The sequence below is a fragment of the Oryctolagus cuniculus genome, chromosome 2 (assembly GCF_051225735.1).
Source record: "Oryctolagus cuniculus isolate XC-2025 breed Fujian yellow rabbit chromosome 2, ASM5122573v1, whole genome shotgun sequence".
NCBI classification, from domain to species: domain Eukaryota; kingdom Metazoa; phylum Chordata; class Mammalia; order Lagomorpha; family Leporidae; genus Oryctolagus; species Oryctolagus cuniculus.
The window spans coordinates 34,160,211-34,179,852 of NC_142868.1; the positions used below are offsets into that span (position 1 = coordinate 34,160,211).

The 19,642-nt window shown below is 46.7% G+C and overlaps 2 protein-coding genes and 1 long non-coding RNA gene across 12 annotated transcripts in view; 2 read left to right on the forward strand and 1 right to left on the reverse strand.

The window, feature by feature from the left end:
- Positions 1-13,762, forward strand: part of N4BP2 (NEDD4 binding protein 2) — a 130,630-nt gene extending 116,868 nt beyond the window's left edge. The window contains exons 18-19 of one of the 2 annotated variants that reach the window (XM_089325353.1): positions 12,517-12,627; positions 13,630-13,762. In XM_089325353.1, the coding sequence (XP_089181479.1) occupies positions 12,517-12,627; positions 13,630-13,645 (127 nt within the window). In that variant the 3' untranslated portion in view covers positions 13,646-13,762. Of the gene's footprint in view, positions 1-12,516; positions 12,802-13,629 lie in introns of those variants that run through there. The other variant, XM_089325354.1, reaches the window with a different exon arrangement.
- On the reverse strand, positions 246-13,634 carry LOC149127722 (uncharacterized). Its single transcript, XR_016228870.1, has 2 exons — positions 13,095-13,634; positions 246-2,336 (listed from the first exon to the last, which is right to left on the reverse strand). It is a non-coding gene; the product is annotated as an uncharacterized LOC149127722 (long non-coding RNA).
- A 2,682-nt stretch (positions 13,763-16,444) lies between the features above and the next one.
- RHOH (ras homolog family member H) overlaps positions 16,445-19,642 on the forward strand; it is a 50,729-nt gene continuing 47,531 nt past the window's right edge. For 3 of the 9 annotated variants that reach the window (XM_089325359.1, XM_089325361.1, XM_089325363.1), the window contains exons 1-2: positions 18,181-18,489; positions 18,606-19,119. The gene's annotated coding sequence lies outside the window, so the exon portion shown is untranslated. Of the gene's footprint in view, positions 16,627-18,180; positions 18,490-18,605; positions 19,120-19,642 lie in introns of those variants that run through there. The other 6 variants (XM_089325367.1, XM_089325369.1, XM_089325372.1 and 3 more) reach the window with 4 other exon arrangements.

Genomic DNA, 19,642 nt, shown 5'->3' on the forward strand with positions numbered 1-19,642 from the left:
AATTGGATAGCTATTATCAAAAAGACAAGTGATAACTAGTGTTGGAAAAGAGAGAAGCCTTAAACACTGCTGATGAGAGCTCAGAGTGGTGCAGCCATCATGGGAAACAGTGTGGAGTTTCCGAAGGAAATCAAAATCAGAATTATTGTATGATCAACCCAGCAACCCCTGTTCCAGGTATGTACCCAAAGAAGATCACCACATCATAAAGATAACAAGGAAATTTCCACAGCATCATGGAAAAGTTGAATTAAAAGGTTTATTTTGGTACAAAATAAATTTGAAATCCATGCATAGTTTTTTCATCATAAACATTTTTCCTGGCGTTTTGAGGACTCCTGGTATCTGCAGCCCCATGTTCATTGCAGCATTATTCTCAATAGCCAAGACGTGGACACGACCTAGGTATCTGATGACAAATGGATTAATCAACTGTGGTGTATACACACACACATGCACACACACACAGAATGGAGTATTATTCAGCATTAAAATGTCAGGACATCCTGCCATTTGTCACAACATGGATGAAACTAAAGGACATAAGCCACGCACAGAAAGACAACTAATGCCTGATATCACATATGGAATCCCTTTAGCCCCTCCAAATACAGAGTGGAGATGAGACACTGGTTATCAGGGTAGGATGGAGTGGGATGGAGGAAATGGGGGGATTTAGACCAAAGGATACAGAGTAGCAGACACATAGGATGACCCCAATACACAACAGGAGCACTCTAGTTAGCAGTAGTGTATTGCATCCAGAATAGAAAAACCATGGACATTTTGGTGGCCTTTCCATCCAGGTTTTCTGCTGTGTATATGAATTAAATACTTTCATAGTGGTGATCATATTTTATATATCCTGATTTTTGTAATAAAAGTTGAACCATACATCTTTCCTGATGGTTTAACAAACAATTGTAATAGTTACAAACATACCATATAATATATCATGTATTTCTCTCCTGTTGTTGGACATTGACACTAATCAGAGGCTTCATGATTAATAAATGATGAAATTTTTTCTTTATACATTATTTCCATCTCTTATATAGCCCCCTTTCCTTAATTATACCATTGTTTATAATCTGAGGAGTGTTGAATACGTAGCTTTTTGTTTTGTTTTGTTTTGTTTATTTGAGAGGGAGAGAGAGGGAGAGACAGAGAGAAAGGTCTTCCATCCCCTGGTTCACTCTCCAGATGGCCGAATTGGCCAGAGCTGGGCTGATCTGAAGCCAGGAGCCAGGAGCTTCTCCTGGGTCTCCCATGTGGGTGCAGGGGCCTAAGGACTTGGGCCATCTTATATTGCTTTCCCAGGCCATAGCAGAGAGCTGGATCAGAAGAGGAGCAGTCGGGACTAGAACTGGCACCCATATGCAGGTGGAGGATTTACCTACTGCACCACAGCGCTGACCCTGAGTACATAGTTTTGACAAAAACATCCTCCAGCGTGCCTCTCTCTCCCCTAATTCTGGCTAAGAGCTGCACTGTGAAGTCAGTGACACTGGAAGAAAGCACGAGGACAGCAATCATCATGAGGGCTCCAACGATGGTGCTGAGCCTTTTGTCACTGAGTTATTTCAGGTACTTATGTTCCCTGTGCTTGCATTTAGAATTGACAGTCCTGGCCGGCGCCGTGGCTCACTAGGCTAATCCTCTGCCTTGCGGCGCCGGCACACCAGGTTCTAGTCCCAGTCGGGGTGCCGGATTCTGTCCTGGTTGCCCCTCTTCCAGGCCAGCTCTCTGCTGTGGCCAGGGAGTGCAGTGGAGGATGGCCCAAGTGCTTGGGCCCTGCACCCCATGGGAGACCAGGAGAAGTACCTGGCTCCTGCCATCGGATCAGCGCGGTGCTCCAGCCGCGGCGGCCATTGGAGGGGGAACCAACGGCAAAAGGAAGACCTTTCTCTCTTCTCTCTCACTGTCCACTCTGCCTGTCCAAAAAAAAAAAAAAAAAAAAAAAAAAGTCAAAAAAAAAGAAGTGACAGTCCTGGCAGAGGTTACCAGAGTGTCTTCTTTTTCTTTTCTTTTTTTTAAGATGTATTTATTTGTTTATTTGAAAGTCAGAGTTACACAGAGAGAAGGAGAGAGAGAGAGAGAGAGAGAGAGAGAGAGAGAGAGAAAGGTCTTCCATCTCCTGGTTCACTCTCCAGATGGCCGCAATAGCAGGAGCTGTGCCAATATGAAGCCAGGAGCCAGGAGCTTCTTCCGGGTCTTCCACGCGTGCGCAGGGGCCCGAGGACCTGGGCCATGTTCCAGTAGTGTTTTCGTGGTGGACAGCAGGGGAAAGCTGGGCTGTTCTCCTTTGCTTTCCAGAACTTTCCTCCATGACTAACCTGGAGGGGAGGAGAGGGGCGGGGGCAGTGCCCAGCTGAAGCTCAACTTTGAAAGCAGAATGCACCCCGTATTTCATGCTCTGGTCGATTATGAAAGAACCAGATAAGGAGGTCCTCTGGGGGTATCAGGTGATCTGGCACCATGCAGAGAGAAGGACAGGCCCAGGGAGTTCTTTATTGCCTTGCTTTTTAAGATTTCTCGCCCAACCCAAGCACAGCTTCAGAGTGGGGTTAGCTGACTTTGTAATAGCAGACGTCTGAGCTCATTGTCTGGCCTTCCAGGCCTTCTTTGTGGGGCACAGGACTCTGGTCTTCCTCAAGGCTGTTCCGGGTTCTCAGGTTTTTGCCATTTTCTCTGTAGTCATCTCACACACACAGACTACTTTTGAGATAACAAGTGCACTTTCATAAATCAGAGGTAGCGTAGGCGTGTGCCGGCGTCATCCTGGCCTTTGCAATTCACATAAGATTGCTTCAAATACATGCTTTTGTAATGAAACAAGAGTAACAGCAATGAAAGGGGCTGAGCATTTAGCCAGAGAACCAACAACAAAGGAATTCAGCGAAAGTAGCAGGGAACATGAATTCTTGCCTGCCTTCACTCTCACCTGTCAGTGTCAACACGAATGAGATAGACTCAGAAACAAACAAATTAGAACATAATAACAGAGCAAGCGTTGGTAAATAAAAAAGCTGTTGCCTAGGGAGAACACTGGCAAGACCCACCCAGGGAATAAAAGACAGAAAAGAAATATTAAAAATTCAGCTTTAGATGCAGAAAAGATCTTCACAGATATTTAAGACGCTGAAGAACTGCAAGAAGAATTAGGGGCGACAGGGCAGCTGCTGTCATGTAGATTTCAGCAGTAACTAACAAAAACCCAGACACCCTTCATCATTGTAAGAACAGCCAACAATCTAGGTCTTCCAGCCACCAGGTTAACAAGGATGATGAAGCTCTCTAGATAACAACATGAAGCTGGCCAGGACTAAACGATTTGGAAAACTCTGAAAAGACTCCACCTGCAAAGTTACCCTGAGTCATTCCCTCTCCCGGCTAACCATATAGGGAGCCGCCCATTTGCCTTTGAGGGGACAAGGACAGGTGCTGTCAGCGCCCTGGCAGGGCAAGACTCCCAGCTGAAGTGCGAGCCATCTCCTTTCTATGCTTCAGGTTGGGTCTAGCTTGTGGAAGGTTTGCAGCTGCTACTTGTTTTTGCCTTGCCATCTGCTCTTTGCTGACTTCAGTTGCAGAGTCTTGCTTCACACTGTGGCAGAAGGTTAAGACCTTTTATAAGACAAAGACGCATTTGTGGAACAATTATTTATGGGTCAGATTTGATAGTAGAATATTGTGAAAAACTACTGTCATGAAGTCACACAAAAATAACAGTCACTAATGTTTGCTGAAACCTGCTGTGTTGCCAGGGGTGTGTTAAGCAGTTGGGTGGTACTGATATGTTAAATTCCCACAGGAGCCCTGTGAGGTCTGGATGCTATTGTTACTCCCATTGAACAGAGGCACTCAGAAACTTAACTACTTCTTGAGGTTACACAGCACAGTCCAGATCGAATTCAGAGGGTGGGGGTTTGCTTGGCAGTTACAATGCTGCTTGGGACTCCTGCAGCCCATATTGGAGTGCCTGGGTTCGAGTCCCGCTCAGCTCTGGATTCCGGCTTCCTGTTGATGCACGCCCTTGTCAGCTCTGGATTCCAGCTTCCTGCTGATGCACGCCCTTGCGAGGCAGAAGATGATGGCTCAGGTATTTGGGTCCCTGACACCCACTTGGGACACCTGGATGGAGTAGCTCCCCGGCTGTTGCAGGGATTTGGGAAATGAACCAGATGGAAGGTCTCTATCGTGATCTGTCTCTGTCTTAAAAAAACAACAACAACAACAACAACAACAACAACAAAACACCTCTTCTGACCTTATATTTTAAAAAGTAAAAGTAAGATTTGAATTTGAATTCAGGCAGGTTGGTACCAGAGACTGTGCTCTGAACCATTGAACTTTCTTGCTGTGTGAAAGACCAGGGATTCATACATTCTAGGGAACTGGTTTACATTGCAGAGTGATCGACTCTTTCCAAGCAGTCTCTAAAATTAAAAAGAGGCCTGACGAAAGACACCATAAACTAAATTCAAAGACACATGACGGCCAAATCTTTGCCCTCTTTCCCGTCTCCCAGGCAGCTGGTGGAGGCTGTAGCTTCGCACCATGCGGCCAGCCCCAGCTCTTTCGCCTTCTGTTTTTCCCTTTGTGACCTAGCTTAAGACCCCCAACTTTCTGTTCATTTCTTTTGGAGAGTGATTCAGTGATGTTGTCATCCCTCTTCTAAAAGCAGTTTTTAAAATGATTTATTTATTTTATTTGAGAGTTTACTGAGAAGGAGGGGGGGGGGAGGTTGCATCTGCTGGTTCACTCCCCAAATGGCTGTAATGGCAGGAGTTGGGCCAGGCTGAAGCCAGGAGTCAGGAGCTTCTTCCAGGTCTTCCACGTGGGTGCAGAGGCCCAAGCACCCATGTGCTGGGCCATCTTCTGCTGCTTTCCCAGGCCACAGCAGAGAGCTGGATTGCAAGTGGAGCAGCTGGGACTTGAACCAGCACCCATGTGGGATCTGATGTTGCAGGCAGCAGCTTTATTTGCTACTCCAGAATGCTGGGCCATTTAAAGGCATTTTTGCTGCTAGCTCATCTTGTAAGTTAAACTATCAGTTAGGATTAGGCTAGGATGCATGTGACAGAAGCCTCCCCCAAACAACAGAGGACTCTGTGAGATGGAAGTCAGTTTCTCTTCTGTGGAAATGAAACCCACAGGTAGGAGCTGCAAGGCTGGTGTGGTAGCAGTGTGATCACTAGGGACTTAGCTCTGCTCCGTCTCGCTCCACCACGCTCTGCTCATGGCTTTCACTTCATGAGCCAAGGTCACTGCTCAACCTCGAGCATCTAAGATGGAAGGAACAGAGAGAGCACCCTTCTCTGCTGATGCCATTCCCAGAGGTGGCTTCCATCCTGCTGGCCAGATCTAGCCTCATGGCTGCAGGCAGCTGAGAGGAAGACTTGGCAATACAGCTTCATTCTGGGCTACCACGCACCCCGTTGAAAACAATGTCCTACCGTGAAGGAAAGGTGTTCGAGGGGATGACTTGTACTCATCCCACAGCCAACAGTTTCGCCTTGCACACGGGCAAGGCTTTTGAGGCTGTGGCAAGAGCATGCCCCAAAGCATGGAAGCGTCTCACTGGCCTGTGTGCGTGTGTGTGTGCATGTGTGTGTGCCTGGGAGGAGATCATGCAGGAAGACAGGCAGAGGCCATGTTAGGAAAGGCTTTGAAAGTCAGGTTCCGCTGGCGCCGCGGCTCACTAGGCTAATCCTCCTCACTAGGCTAATCCTCCGCCTGAGGCACCCTGGGTTCTAGTCCCGGTCAGGGCGCCGGATTCTGTCCCGGTTGCTCCTCCTCCAGTCCAGCTCTCTGCTGTGGCCCGGGAAGGCAGTGGAGGATGGCCCAAGTGCTTGGGCCCTGCACCCGCATGGGAGACCAGGAGGAAGCACCTGGCTCCTGGCTTCAGATCGGCACAGTGCCAGTCGTAGCAGCCATTTTGGGGGTGAACCAACGGAAGGAAGACCTTTCTGTCTCGCTCCCTCACTGTCCACTCTGCCTGTCAGAAAAAAAAAAAAAAAGTCAGGCTGAGCAGTGGATATAAATGCTTTGAGGGATGCAAGCTGATCACGTGTTAACTGAATGACTTTTTTATGTTTCCGGGATAAACTGCAAGCTTTGAGGCCCAACATTTAGAAAACAGAGAAATGGATGAAAACGCGCGGTTGGGCCTGCCGTCACCCTGTGGCAGCTCCTGTCGTGGCTGGGCAGTGTCGCCTTGCAGGGCTGGTTGTCACTGCAGTGCGTGAGCCATCCAGCCCTGTGTTCCGTTTTTCTTTCCTCATCCTCCTCACGTGGCCACCTGATCTTCCTAAGTATTACTATGTCTATTTTAAATGTTATTTATTTGGGAGAGAGAGACATAATGGGAGGAGTGAGAAAGAGAAAGAAGACAAGGGGGAAGGCTAAGAACAAGAGCGCTCGTCTTGCCTGTTCAACCCCCAAGATGCCGGCAATGGCTGGCGCTGGGCCCCTGAACCAAAGCCAGGAGCCAGCAACTCAATCTGGCCCTCTCACGTGGGTGGCAGGAACCCAAGTACTTGATCTGGCACAGCTGCTCCCTTCTCCCCCTGGGGGCCTGCACTGGCAGTTGGTGGGAGTCAGGCAAGACCCAGAGTAGGGACTCAGACCCAAAGGCTTCAGTGTGGAATGTGGGCATCTTAACTGCACGGCTACACACCCACTCCCCACATTTTCTTTTTAAATAATATACCAGGAAAATAATCTACTAACCATTTCCATGTTGGCCATTTAGTCGGGGATTAGCTAAACTCTTTTATATTCTTGTAAGATGCTGACAGCGTCAACTTCAAGTTTTTGTTATTTTTCGCTACATTTTTAGACATCTGGTTTCAAGTACTAGAATAATGAACTGAGGCTTAGATAATACAGGCATTGATTGTCTCACATCGTGAACGCTAAGAGGTGGGGAGTGCGTCCACAGTGTCGCTCTCGGCAGTTCTCTTGGCCCTCCAGCTCCTCCCTGGATGGCTTCTGTGGCGGTCAGAGCACCACGCCCTGGGCAGAGCACCATCCCTGGAGGCGAGAAGACTTTGCAGGAGACCTCGTTAGCCAGAAGTGGGGAACACAGCCGCCCAGAGCTGCAGGGGAAGCTGAGAAGCCAGCACTCAGAAGGTTCTCGTCCACTGTCTTCGTGCGGACGCGTTGGTCCATCTTTTGATCCATCCCCAAATAGAAGTTCTTCCAGCAAGCAACAAGAAGACGTGACTACTGGGCAGGTAGTCACCTGCAGAGAAAACCCCAGAGTTTTCAGGTTAAGTTCTTAAAACCTGCTCTGTGTTGTACATGAGTGAGAGTGGAGAAATACAGCAGCGTGAATTCAAGTTATCTTTTTCTTTAACATGCCTTTATTTAAATAAAAAAAATTCCCAGCAACCAGAAAAACTGAACTGAAACCAAATACATTAGTGAATCATCAAAGAGACTAACCTTTGTCTATAGCACTTTATTAAAAATAGATTTAAGTGTTTATCTGATTACTTATTATTAAAAATTTAGAGTCCCCAAAATTAAAAATCAGAAAATATTGTCTCTAATTTCACCATTCAGAGACATTACTGTTACAATTTGGTAAATTATTTTTTAATGGATTTATTTATTTACTTGACACACAGGGAGAAAGAGAGAGAGAGATATCTTCCAACCATCGATTCACTTCCCAAATGGCTGCAATAGCCAGAGCTGGGCCAGGCTGAAAACATCTGGCTCCATTGTGGTTGGCAGGAACCCAAGTACTTGGGCCATCTTCTGCGCTTCCCAGGTGCGTTAGCAGGAAGCTGTAGTTAGCATTAGCAGAAACAGAGCAGCTGGGGCTCGAACACAGGATTCCAGCACTACAAGGGTGCTTTGACCCACTGTGCCACAATGCCTGCCCTGGTATTTAGCCTTTCAGATATGAATACATTTTTGCATATGAAATTGGGGTTTTATTGTATAGTTCGTTTTTTAACGTAAATTTATTTATTTATTTGACAGGCAGAGTTAGAGAGAGAGAGATATTTTCCATCCACTGGTTCACTCCCCAAATTGGACAATGGCTGGGGCTGCGCTGGACTGAAGCCAGAAGTCAGGAGCTCCCTATGGATCTTCCACATGGGTGGCAGGGGCCCAAAGCCATCTTACATCTTCCACTGCTTTCCCAGGCACATTAGCAGGGAACTGGATTGGAAGTGGAGCAGCTGGGACTCGAACCAGTGCTCATGTGGGATGCCAGCATCACAGGTGGCAGCTTAACCCACAGTGCCACAACGCTGGCTCCATAATTTAGTTTTGTATCTTATCTTTTGTACTGATAAACCTATGATCCTTTAGAAATAATGCATTCTCTATTTTTTTGTATGTCTCTCTTCAATTTTCTGCATATCTCTTATGCTATAATGAATTAATTAGGAACTTGAAAGGCAGAGTTACAGAGAGGGAGAGAGGGAGAGAGGGAGAGAGGGAGAGAATCTTCTGTTCGCTGATTCACTTCCCAAATGTTCACAACAGCTGGGGCTGGGCCAGGCTGAAGCCAGGAGCCTGGAACTTCATCTGAGTCTCCCACATGGGAGGCAGGGGCTCAAGTACTTGGCCATCCTCTGTTGCTTTCCCAGGCAGATTAGTGGGAGCTGAATCAGAAGTGGAGCAGCCAGGACTCAAACTGGTGCTCAGATGGGACGTTGGCGTCACATGTGGCCGCTTAACCCACAATTTTTTTTTTAAAGATTTATTTATTTATTTGAAAGAGTTACACAGAGAGAGGAGAGGCAGAGAGAGAGAGGTCTTCCATCCGATGGTTCACTCCCCAGATGGCCACAGTGGCCGGAGCTGTGCCGCTCCAAAGCCAGGAGCTTCTTCCTGGTCTCCCACATGGGTGCAGGGGCCCAAGGACTTGGGCCATTTTCTACTGCAGAGAGCTGGACAGGTAGTGGAGCAGCCGGGTCTTGAACCCGAGTCCATGTGGGATGCCTGTGCCTCAGGCCATGGCGTTAACCCACTGCACCGCAGCGCCAGCCCCAATCCACAATTTGTTTTTGAAAAGGGAAAATACAGTGGAAGTAAATCTTTTCCAGAGAGTGCCCTCATGCTTTGGCCTGTCTGAATTTTAGTTTCCTCATTAGAAAATGAAGATATTGATAATAATAATACAGGTTTCTGCTATTCTGTGATAATCATATTCATTTATAGTCATGTATTATAAAAGCATATTATAAATTAAATCTGAAAGGTAAAAAATTCAAAGTTAGAAAAAAACTTAGTAATGCTAATATCCTTTGAAGGTATTTTTTAAAATCCCATTATTTAGAAGATGAAAAGCTAGGAATTAGAAAGCAAAAACAATTTTTTGTTTTATATTTTGAAAACCAATACCAGACATAATTTTGCTCAAAATTGTAAAACTATTATGTTTGAGAACTTAAAAATTTTATTTGGATAAAAGTTTCAATAGAAATTATGCTTTTTAAAATGTTAATATGATTTAAAAAAGAAGTAAAAAGAATAGACATGAGTAAGTGACCAATCTTGAAATCTTAAGTATGATTTTAATGTCTTTTCAGCAGGAAATGCTAATTTGGAAGAATTTACAAAAATAATTCCCTTTCGCCTAAATGATTAAAAAATGTACGACTATAATAATTTAGGTAACGATAACAAGAAAACAGCCAGTTTCATTTGAAATCAAGTCTTGTAATCCTTGACTGCACTTGTCACAAACATGTTTTCCTCTAATAAGCATCAACCATTTCCCACTACCTCTTTCTTTTTGAGCTCAGCCACTGAATTAATTTCTGGGTAACCTCATTCTTTTATTTCTGAATTTCTCATGGGAAGACAGAGCTGCTACCTAGCCCAGGATGTCTTTCCCAGGCTTGGTTTCCATTTTAAGGGAAAGCTAGGGCTTTTAAGAAATTTAACACAAAAACCTCTGGAATCCCTTGTTGTTGGAGTCCATCTGAAATTGAAATTTGCATCTGGTTGGAATCATTTAAATGTGACGCCACATAGGCCAAGAGACAAAGAAGATGACTTTGCCATGTTCAGCTCTGCTTCATTGATTCTCCTCTGAGAACCAACTGCGAGAGAATCACTTGTTCCTACGCAAAACACATTGTGGCTGAAGCAACAACAGGGTGTGATACAGAAAGCTTAAAGCAGCTTCTAACAAAAAGAATTAGTTTTCCATCTGGTTCATATAAATAACAGATGCTTATAATGGAAAATTAAGGAGATACAGAAAAGTAAAAATAGAAAAATTGTTCATGACCTCTCACCTAGAGGTCATCTCTGTGAACATTTGGAAAGCATATATAGTAACAAACTGAACTCCAATTCAAGTTTTGCAACCTGCTTTTTTCACTTAACAGTATGTTGTGTCTTTCTGTACATGGGAACAGTATTCTCACTGAAGAGTCTTTGAATTACAGTGAGCTGACATTGCCTTAGGACTGAGCCACAAATGCACTGAGTGCCTTCTGGAAGAAGGCGACTGCATCTACTGCCCGCACTCATCACGCTTTCCCTGAGCCCATGACTGTTTTTCCTGCAGGGCAGTGGTTCCATGTCTCCGCTGGAGATGATTTTTTTTTTCTAACCTATGAACCAGATTGCAATTTATACAGAAGTCTAAACTTTGACACAGGTGTTTTCAAGCTGGTTTCTGAACGCTGCATCAGTAATCAAGTGAATGGAATTCGGTTTTACTTAACTGATTGAACATTTATTTCTATCCTGAGCCAGTAGAAATTTCCAAATGAAGAAGTTAACTGGGAAGGCAGAAAGGATATTCTCATCTGAATTTGGTTTCCCAAAGCTCTGAATTGTATCAGGTCTGCCAACAGAGCAGATGTACATTTCCTATTGAAGTCAAGAAAGCTTAAACAGTATGCTACTTCATGGTGAACTGTTTTTTCTTGACCACGTAATACTGTAAATGGAACCTTTAGAAATAAACAAAACCTAGGGCTGGTTTTGTTTTTGTGGTCAGAGCAGGTGAAGCCACTGCTTGGGATGCCATAGTTCTTATCTGAGTGCCAGTTTAAGTCCCAGCTACTCCAGTTCTGATCCAGCTTCCTGTTAGTGCATCCTGGGGGACAGCAGATGGCTCAGGTTCTCAGGCCCTTGCCAGCCAAGTGGGAGACCTATATGGAGTCCTGACCTCAGCCCAGCCCAGCCCCAGCTGCTGCTGGTATTTGGAGAATGAACCAGAGGAGGGGCCATCTTTCTTTCTGTGTTCTCGCTCCCTCTCCTCTCTCCAGTAGATGAAAATAAGTAAATAAATATTTAAAAAACCACAAAAGCTGCTTTCGTCCAAAGCCAAAATTCTGCAAGTATCCTGGGTATTTGTGCAAAAAAAAAAAAAAAAAAAAATTAAACTCAGGGCATTACCTGGCTTTCTTGTGTGGTTGCACGTTCCTACAAGATGCATTTTTATCCACTTAAAAGTACCTGTTTGCATTGTAAACTATGGGCCATATTAATTCTAGTGCTGCGTGACTTTCAGAAGATAGCGACACACCTAATCTACAAATCAGTGTGTGTCTGCAGTAAGCTCTCAGCACTTTTGAGGCGAGCCAAATAAATAAATAAATAAATAAATAAATAAGCCATTTCCACACATTTCCTTCACGTCGGCAGTAGACGCGTTCAGTAGTGGTGAAGTTCCTCTTGCTTATTTATATAGCAATCATAGCTGATTAAAAAAGCACCTAAAAACAAATGTGTCACAAATTCATGGCATATACACTAAAGCTGGAAACCAGAGGCATCTTAAGGGGAAAAAAAAGATAAAAAGAGGAAAAACATTATTTTTGAAAGTACAAGGAACAAAGAAAACGGGCAAAGGAAAATGTATTTTTTTCAGGAAGGCTGAGAATGGTAGTAGCCTTTGAAGTTTAAAACCAGTCTTTGGGAGGGAGAAGGGAAGTATCATTATATTCTGAGAACTGACGTTGAATCTGTTCTCTTTGTATTAATATCACATTAACACTGATAAGAAAACAAATCAGTCTTCATGGAATTCCAGATCAGGAGAGCCAGCTTGAGGGGCGTGGGTGCTCACCTGGTGTGAGACCTAGCAGAGAGGCTCCACAGCTGCACCCTGTAGTCAAGTCAAGGATACAAAAACGGATCTGCAAAACATAAGCAGCTGGCATTGGCTAGAAGCGCTAGGACCGACCACGGACTCAGCAGTGCCATGTTGCCTGCATGACCCTCGGCAAGACACTGTGCCTCAGTTTCCTCCTCCTCAGACATAAAAGTGATGCCTGCCTTATGCTGGTTGGGATGGGGTAAGAAAATGCATAGAAAACACATGTTAAGTGCTCAATACATGGGAAGCCCGGGTGACTTATTATAAAGTTTTCTTACGGTTTGGATAAAAAGGATCTAGAAAGCAGAGAAGCGCAGGTTGAAGAGGAAAGCGGCAGGGTGCAGTTGTGTCTTAGAGACAAAAACAAAAGAAGTCCTAGTGCTCTGGCATTTTCCGTGAAGTACTTAGTTCTGGTTGTTTCTCTCTAGGTGTCAGCAGCCTGTGATGAAAAAGACTTTTTCAAGGATTTCCAAGAGAAACCCAGCAAGGACCAGGAAGGCACGGTGGCGAGCAGGTTGCTGGAGAGCTGTGGCTCACAGGTGAGCCCCTGCTGCCTGTCTGGGAAAAGCTGCCTGGCAGAGCCGTGTGGTCAGCTCCTCTGCCTTGCAACTAGAGGCAGAAAAGGAAGCAGGCCTTCCGCAGAGAACAGGTGGTGCACAGGACTTTTGCTGATGTTAATAAACATTAAAATGGCTATTGGATTTTTAAAAAAATCTCTCCCTCCCTTTATCTCCCCCCTCCCCAGGCCTCCAGTGGCCACACTGGGTAAACATGCACCCCCTCAGGCTTCCTATCCCCCCTCCCCGATTTCTCTTCCTTCCTAATGATTGAGCACCCTGCCGCACAGTGCATTGCCGAAGCGCGTGGTTATTGCTTAGCCTCCCAAGTGAGCAGGCTATTACTTGTTCTTTCCTATCTCCCCTGCGCCTCGCACAGTGCTCAGTAAATACAGCAAATGCTCCACAAATATTTGCCAAACAGAGGGAAAGGACAACTGCTCCTTTACCTTAAGTTGCTTGCAGTGCGGCGAGCGCAGGTGACCCTGAAGATTCTGCGATTGTTCGGACGATGCAGAAGGAACGAAGGATCGCGAACACCCTGGTTTCGAAAAAGTCTGGGGCCTTCTAACCCACTGAGACAATGAACGCGTGCCATTAGAATCCCATGTACAACGTGCAAACCTGTATGACTGCTCCACCAGAATTTGGGCACTGGCAAAGCTTCTCAAATTTTGCGATTCGACAGTTGTTATTTAAAGAGGGGGTAGGGACGTGCCGTGGCAAAGCCGTTAAGACGCCGCTCGGGACACCTGCATCTCGTGTGCCTGGGCTGGGGTCTCGGCTTCACTCCCCCCTGGTTCCAGCTTCCTGTTAATGCACTCCCGGGGAGACAGCAGGTGATGGATGAGGTCCTGTGCCCCTGCTCCCCAGGGATGGAGTTTTGCAGATGGGAAGGAAGATCAGGCCGTCATCTTTTGTAAGAAGTGGACCTGGATTTAAATCTTGCTTTGCCCGTAATCAAATTTCTACTTTCTCCCAAAGTTTAGATTGCCTTTGAGTGTAAGCTTCAACTTGTGCCCTCCACATCTGTGCAAGAGGCCTATTGCTTCAAAAAGAAGGCAAGTTAGCACTCAGCCCGCCTGCCTCACAGCTGAAACGTTGGCACCGCCTGCTCTGAACAGATGTGCTGGGTTGCAGTTACCCTGCGATGTTTGTGCCCAAACCAAAGATCCCTATCAACACGCCCCGAGTAAAACCCGAGTGTGAGATACAGCCAGGGCCTCCTTCTGCAGCTTCTTCTTTACACAAAGCAGACCTCGGCATTCACAGTGATTCCCCAGGAGGTCAGGCGCCTCCCCAGAGATGCTGCTCTCACTAACAGCTCCTCTCCTGGACTTGTCTCAGAGCCTGCAACACAGTCTTTAAACACTTCGTGCATGAGCTCAAATCTTGGTTCTTTAAGAATGGCTTTGGTTTTAGGAGGCAGCCCTTTGGAGCTACGTCCAGCGAATTTAAGGTGGGTGAAGGAGCTGGATCGTACTTTGTCAAAGACAAGTTGTGGTCGAATGCAGTGATACCGGTTTTGTTTGGTTTCTGAAGGATATTGCAAAAAAAAAAAAAAAAAAAATCCTCAAAGCGCTTTGACTAACATCTGGGCCAAATGCATCACCCACCAAGGGACTGTGTTGAAGGCAAAGGGGCATTTGGCGACGTCCGCTCTGATCTGATGGCCTCAGAAAACAAGAGGGGCTGTAACTTCAGAGCCACGGCTTGAAGGATCATCGTGGGTGCTCTCATCTTCTACAATAAGACCTGCATTGCTGTGAATTATAGCTCTACAGAAAACAAGAACCAGGATGTGACTGTTTGCTAGATACATACAGTTACACAGGGCAAACAAAGCAGGGGGAGAATGGCCCGGGAAGCTGATATGCACGGAAACAAAAAGCAATATGCTCTGTTCTATTTTCTCCTGAAGTAGTTTAATGGATGATGAGGATAACAGCAGGGGGAAATGATGTTTTTATGGTTATGGCTATAAGAGGGACGCTGGATGTATAAAATGATTTTCTTATCTGATGTGGGAGGCTGTTGTTTATAAGGAATTAAAATGCACGAGGAGACAGTCATTCATGGGAAAGCCAGCCCGTGGCACTCTGAAGATATTTGGAATATTTAGAATTGTAAAGGGTGTTTCTAATACGTTGACACTGAGAGCCACACATCAGAATTAAGATCTTTCTCCTAAGGAGAGTTAACCTTTCATATTCTCCATCAGGAGAACTCTCAGTCAGAAGGAAGGGATATCTTGTTTCAACACAGTTGTTGACCACTGAGTGGTGAGCAGGATAGGAATAATCCCAACCTGATGGATGCCCTGGTTTCAAACTCCAAGCATTCAGGCGAGATTTCAGTCCATACTTTCCACCTTTAGAACTCACGAAAATATTTTATTAGGGGGCAGCTCACAAATGAGTGCCTGCTGTGGACTAAATCTAAATCATTTCGGCTAACGTGGAGAGGGTAACAAAGGGCAGATGTCTTACCCAGGGCAGACGCGGTGTAGTAAATGCTTCGTGCATCAAGGGCGCCAAGATTTCTTCTTCATCACAACTACAGTTGTCACTAAGAGCTCTGTCTGCTATAAATGGCCGAGCACCTGTGCACGGAGCAAGAATACCATCTAGGTGTGAGTTCAGGGTACACAGCTGTACTACAAGGAAGCACCAAAAAGTTCACGGAAAATGTGTACTGTGGGAAAACTATGCCTAGATTATAAACATTTTTTTGCACCCAAAGAAATTTACCTTTAATTCCATTTTCCAAAAAAGTTTTGAAGTACCTTCATACTTAACCGCCCCTCCTCAATAAGTGAGGTCATTGTTATGAGATCCTTAGAGAAAAAATTAAGGTGTTTTACCAAAGCAGAGAGCACCTCAAATGAAGGTGTTTTTGAGAAACTAAGTCTTTGTGTGTTTCAACCTTGGCCTGTAGGTGATTGTCTGGGAGCTTCGGAGGGTGGCAGCACACAGGACAGACAGAACAGATGTTGGCTTCTTGGTGGCCCAGCCCTCTCCGACCCAACGGGAGGCCGTGGAGAGGCCAGCAAGGACTGGTGGGGGAGAAACCGCTCTGCTTTTGGTAGCCTGTAGGGTTTCATGCAAATAATATACCCAGTTGAGATCTGTTTGCTTCGCTGTGAAAACACTTTCAAAATGTCGACGGCACAGGGTGGTTGTTGGCCAGCAGGTGGCTATGGAGGGGCTGTTCAGTGCCTGGCTGCCTTCCCGGAGCCAAGCCAGGTCTCGACCTCCAGGCTTCCGGCCGGGAACCGAGGGGCTGCCCGGGGCACGCTCTGGCAGGGTCAGCACGAGGTGCTGTGGGGCTTACAGCAGGGGCGCGCGGGGGGCACAGCTCCTGCCCGGCGGATGTGTCCCTGTGTCCTCCTGTCCGCCACTCCGAAGGCCCCAGGGCCGGACCTCGGCGTGCCGGGAGGGACACGCCGGCAGGCTGGGGGGGTGCATGTGTGCCTTTTAAGTCATTCGCTTTCTCTCCTCCACACTTTACCCGTGGCGGTTGAAAGTCTTGTTTTGAGAGGCAGAGGAACACCAAAAAGAATTATAAAAAGACATTTCCAGGAAAGGAAGAGAGCGAGCTCCCCGCGCCGCCTACCCCCAGGAGAATCCCCTCTGAGCTCGTGAAGATGGAAGGTGTGGCTGAGGCAGGAGGGGGCCGCTGCTGGCAGTCAGGAGCCGGGGCGAGCAGCAGCTCCGCACACAGAGCCTTCCCGGGAGGAGCCCGGGTCAGCCGCCAGCCTGACCCGGAAGAAGTCTCTCTGCCGGCTACGCCATTTTGAACGTGAAGGAGGCCTGAGGCTCCTGAGCTCATGAGTCGTGCTCCTGGCGCCTCGCGCTTTGCTTTCCCAGGGGCAGAGCCTGGCCGCATCTTCTTCGGGAGGTCCCTGCAGGCTGCTGTCCGGGTCCCACTCCTTTGCTTTCTGCAAAGACAGCAAGAAAACCACGGGGTCTCTTGCTGGAGGTATGACCGATTTTGGACTCTGCCACCCCAAATCTGTCAGAAGCTTGAGTAAAAAAAAAAAAAAAAAGCAAAGCTTTGATGCTGACTTTCTAGAAGCACACGTGAAGTCAGCCATGGCTGAATTAAATGGGAAGGAGTTCCCCCAGATAAGCATTCCCGCCCCCTCTTCCCCCCACGCCCTGGCCGTCTCAGGGGACTCTTAGGGGAGATGGAAGGAACCACCTCACAAAGCATGTTGCTGGCTGCCTGTGGCCTAAGGACAGTGCTTTCCTTCGGCCAGCCTGTCTTCTGAGAATCCAGGGGCAAAGTTCCTCTTTAGTCTCAGCCGTGCGGAGCCAGGAAGGCCCTGTCATCCTGAGCAAGGCGTCCGTTGGGGTCCAGAGGGCACTGAACTTTCCCTGCGGTTGGGTTCCTGCTTCATCCTGATTGCTGCGAAGCTTAGAGCCACATAGCATACATTGTTTGTATTAACCTCACCTCTGGTTTTAGCTTAATTTTGTTTCAATTTCTCTTGATTTAAACATCTCTTGTTTTTAATTTTTTGTTTCGCTAAGATGCTCTAAATCCTTGAATGAACAAAACCATATCTTATGCTCACCTAATAATAATATGGCAAGCCGGCTTTCTACAGAGAATTTTCTAGAAGGAGATAATATGCCCATCAGAGAACAGAAAGTTCTCAGTTGGCAGTTCAAGTTCATACTATATTAACAAATTGATATTTGGGGCCTGTAAGTCTCTTGTGAGCTTGGTGCTCATCCAGTGCTACTTATTCCTTCTATCACTACACTGCAGACACATTAGTCCCCTTTCCCTTCATTGAAATGCCAGCTGTTTACCACCTCAGGGCCTTTGCATATGCATTTGGAATATTCTCCACCCCCCCCCACCCCCCGGGCTGCCTCTTACTCACCCACTAGGGCCGAAGTAGCACTTTAGAATAATTGGAGGAATTTAAAATAATGTTGATGTGTGCAGGCGTCAACCCTGACAGTTATAGATTCTCTGCAGTTGGAGCCCAGGCGCTGATATCTTTAAAAGTGCTAATTTCACCGAGGGCTGAGAGCTACGGCTTCAGGGTTCAGCTTTTGAATGGCAGCTGTTCAGAGGCCTCCTTCACCACCTGTAGGTTATAGATAATGGTTTGTCATCTAGCACAGCTTCTCTGATTGCTTTGTAGCAGTTGTTGTAATTTGTCTCCCCACAACCCCCCGAAATCTGGGTACTGTTAGGAAGCAGAGCTGCCTGCATTGGTCTTTGTGCTTTTCTCCCGTGCATGGTGGCAGGCACACAACAGGATTCTGTGACCCACCCCGTCCTCCCCCACCTCCCGCCCCGCCTGGCACCGAACACTGCCATCCTGCACACTGTCTCAGTGTTTGCTGAACTGAAGAGAGTTGACTTTCTCCTTACAACACGTGGGTATTTTGACCAAGATGGCACCCTGGGCCGTATCCCGAGGTTGCGACCCAGCTGGTCATGACCACAGCGTGCATGTTGAGTTGTTGGTTTAGGCTGGGATTCAGCCACTGATCTAAATGGCTGCAGATGGCCGGTACACCTGGATCGCTCAGGCGGCCAAGGAAATGAGTGTTTTTAGGCAAAAATGAAACTTGGAGGAGTCTGAAAACAACTCGCAGGCAAGCACCTCCCGACACAGGTGCCAGCCCAAGCCAAGGCGGATGTGTGGAGGGCTGCCTGAGCTCTCACCGTGGCTGGGTCTGTTCTTGCCAAATTGTTTGCCACTTATTAAGAAAGCCAAGCAAATGACCCACCTGCTCTTTTCCTGCGAGTTAGTGGCTTCACCAAGCCGATGGGTAAATTCCAAGGACCTGTGTACTGAGCTTGAACCATCCAAGACTGGTCAGTGAGCGCACATTTTACTTTTCGGGGCAGGGGAGCGGGACTTAGTTTGGTTCTCTAGGGAATCATCTTTTTTTTTTTTTTTTCTAACTTTTCCTTTGCTCACTTTTCTGTAGATAATTTGCTGGAGGAGAGTGGCAGAGAGAGAAATGGGAAGGGGCCCATAAATGAAACCTGAATCCAACTGTGCGGTCCACGCCTCTTTCTGCCTCTCACCTGGACAAGTTTCGTGTTCTCATGGGGAGAAACGCACGTGCACACAAGTGCCCCTTAGCCCACACAAATGAACCCCCCCTTGCGCAGAAGCCGCTACAGGAAACTGACTGGTGCACAGGAACTTGCTAATCTCTTGGGTCACATTCAGATTGTTCCTGCTGCCCCAGTCACCGTGCGCACCAAGCCCAGGCGTCCTGCACTGACGTCTCCGCCGGCCCAGCTCTGATGCCGTTTGCTCCTCCGTGTCAGTCAGGCGTGTTCTTGAGGAGGAGGGAAAGGGTGATCTAGAAATGAAATCACCACGGTGAAAAGGCTTGGGCTGCTTTGGTTTCTTACCAACGCTGTGCTGAACAAATTTGACTTCCGGAGTCGGGCATTTTGGTGTCAAGAAGTTTCTACAACATTCTACGACAGGTAAGACTTGTGCGCCTTTAAAAACTCCTGGAGTGTCAAAAGGAATCTTTCTGATGCTGAATCTTTCTGATGGAGTAGTTACTCTGTTCTCTACCTGCAGGAAAGACGGGAATCAACTTGGAGCAGTGGTGGTGGTGGGGAGGCTGCTTCGCTCCCCCAGAGTCCTCCTGAGATACATTTAGGTTGTGAAACATTAAAAATTAGAATAGCTGCCTTTTTGGTTTTCCAGAGATTTTCCTAGTGCTTGTGAGGGCCCGTGAAGGAGCTCAACCACACGGTCATTTAACACGATGTTGGGTGAAATAAACCTAAAGATCCTTTAAGCATTTTTCTTTCTTGTTTAGAAAGGAAATGGAACCAAAATCTAAATGACAATGATTTGGACCTGGATTTCTTAGCTTATTTGTTTCCCTGTTGTCAATGCTGAAGTCCACCTTTTAGAGTAGTGATATATATATATATATTTTAATGAAGTTTAGATTTTTGAAGTGGATTGGTTTGGAGACATGCTCTTGAGGTTCCG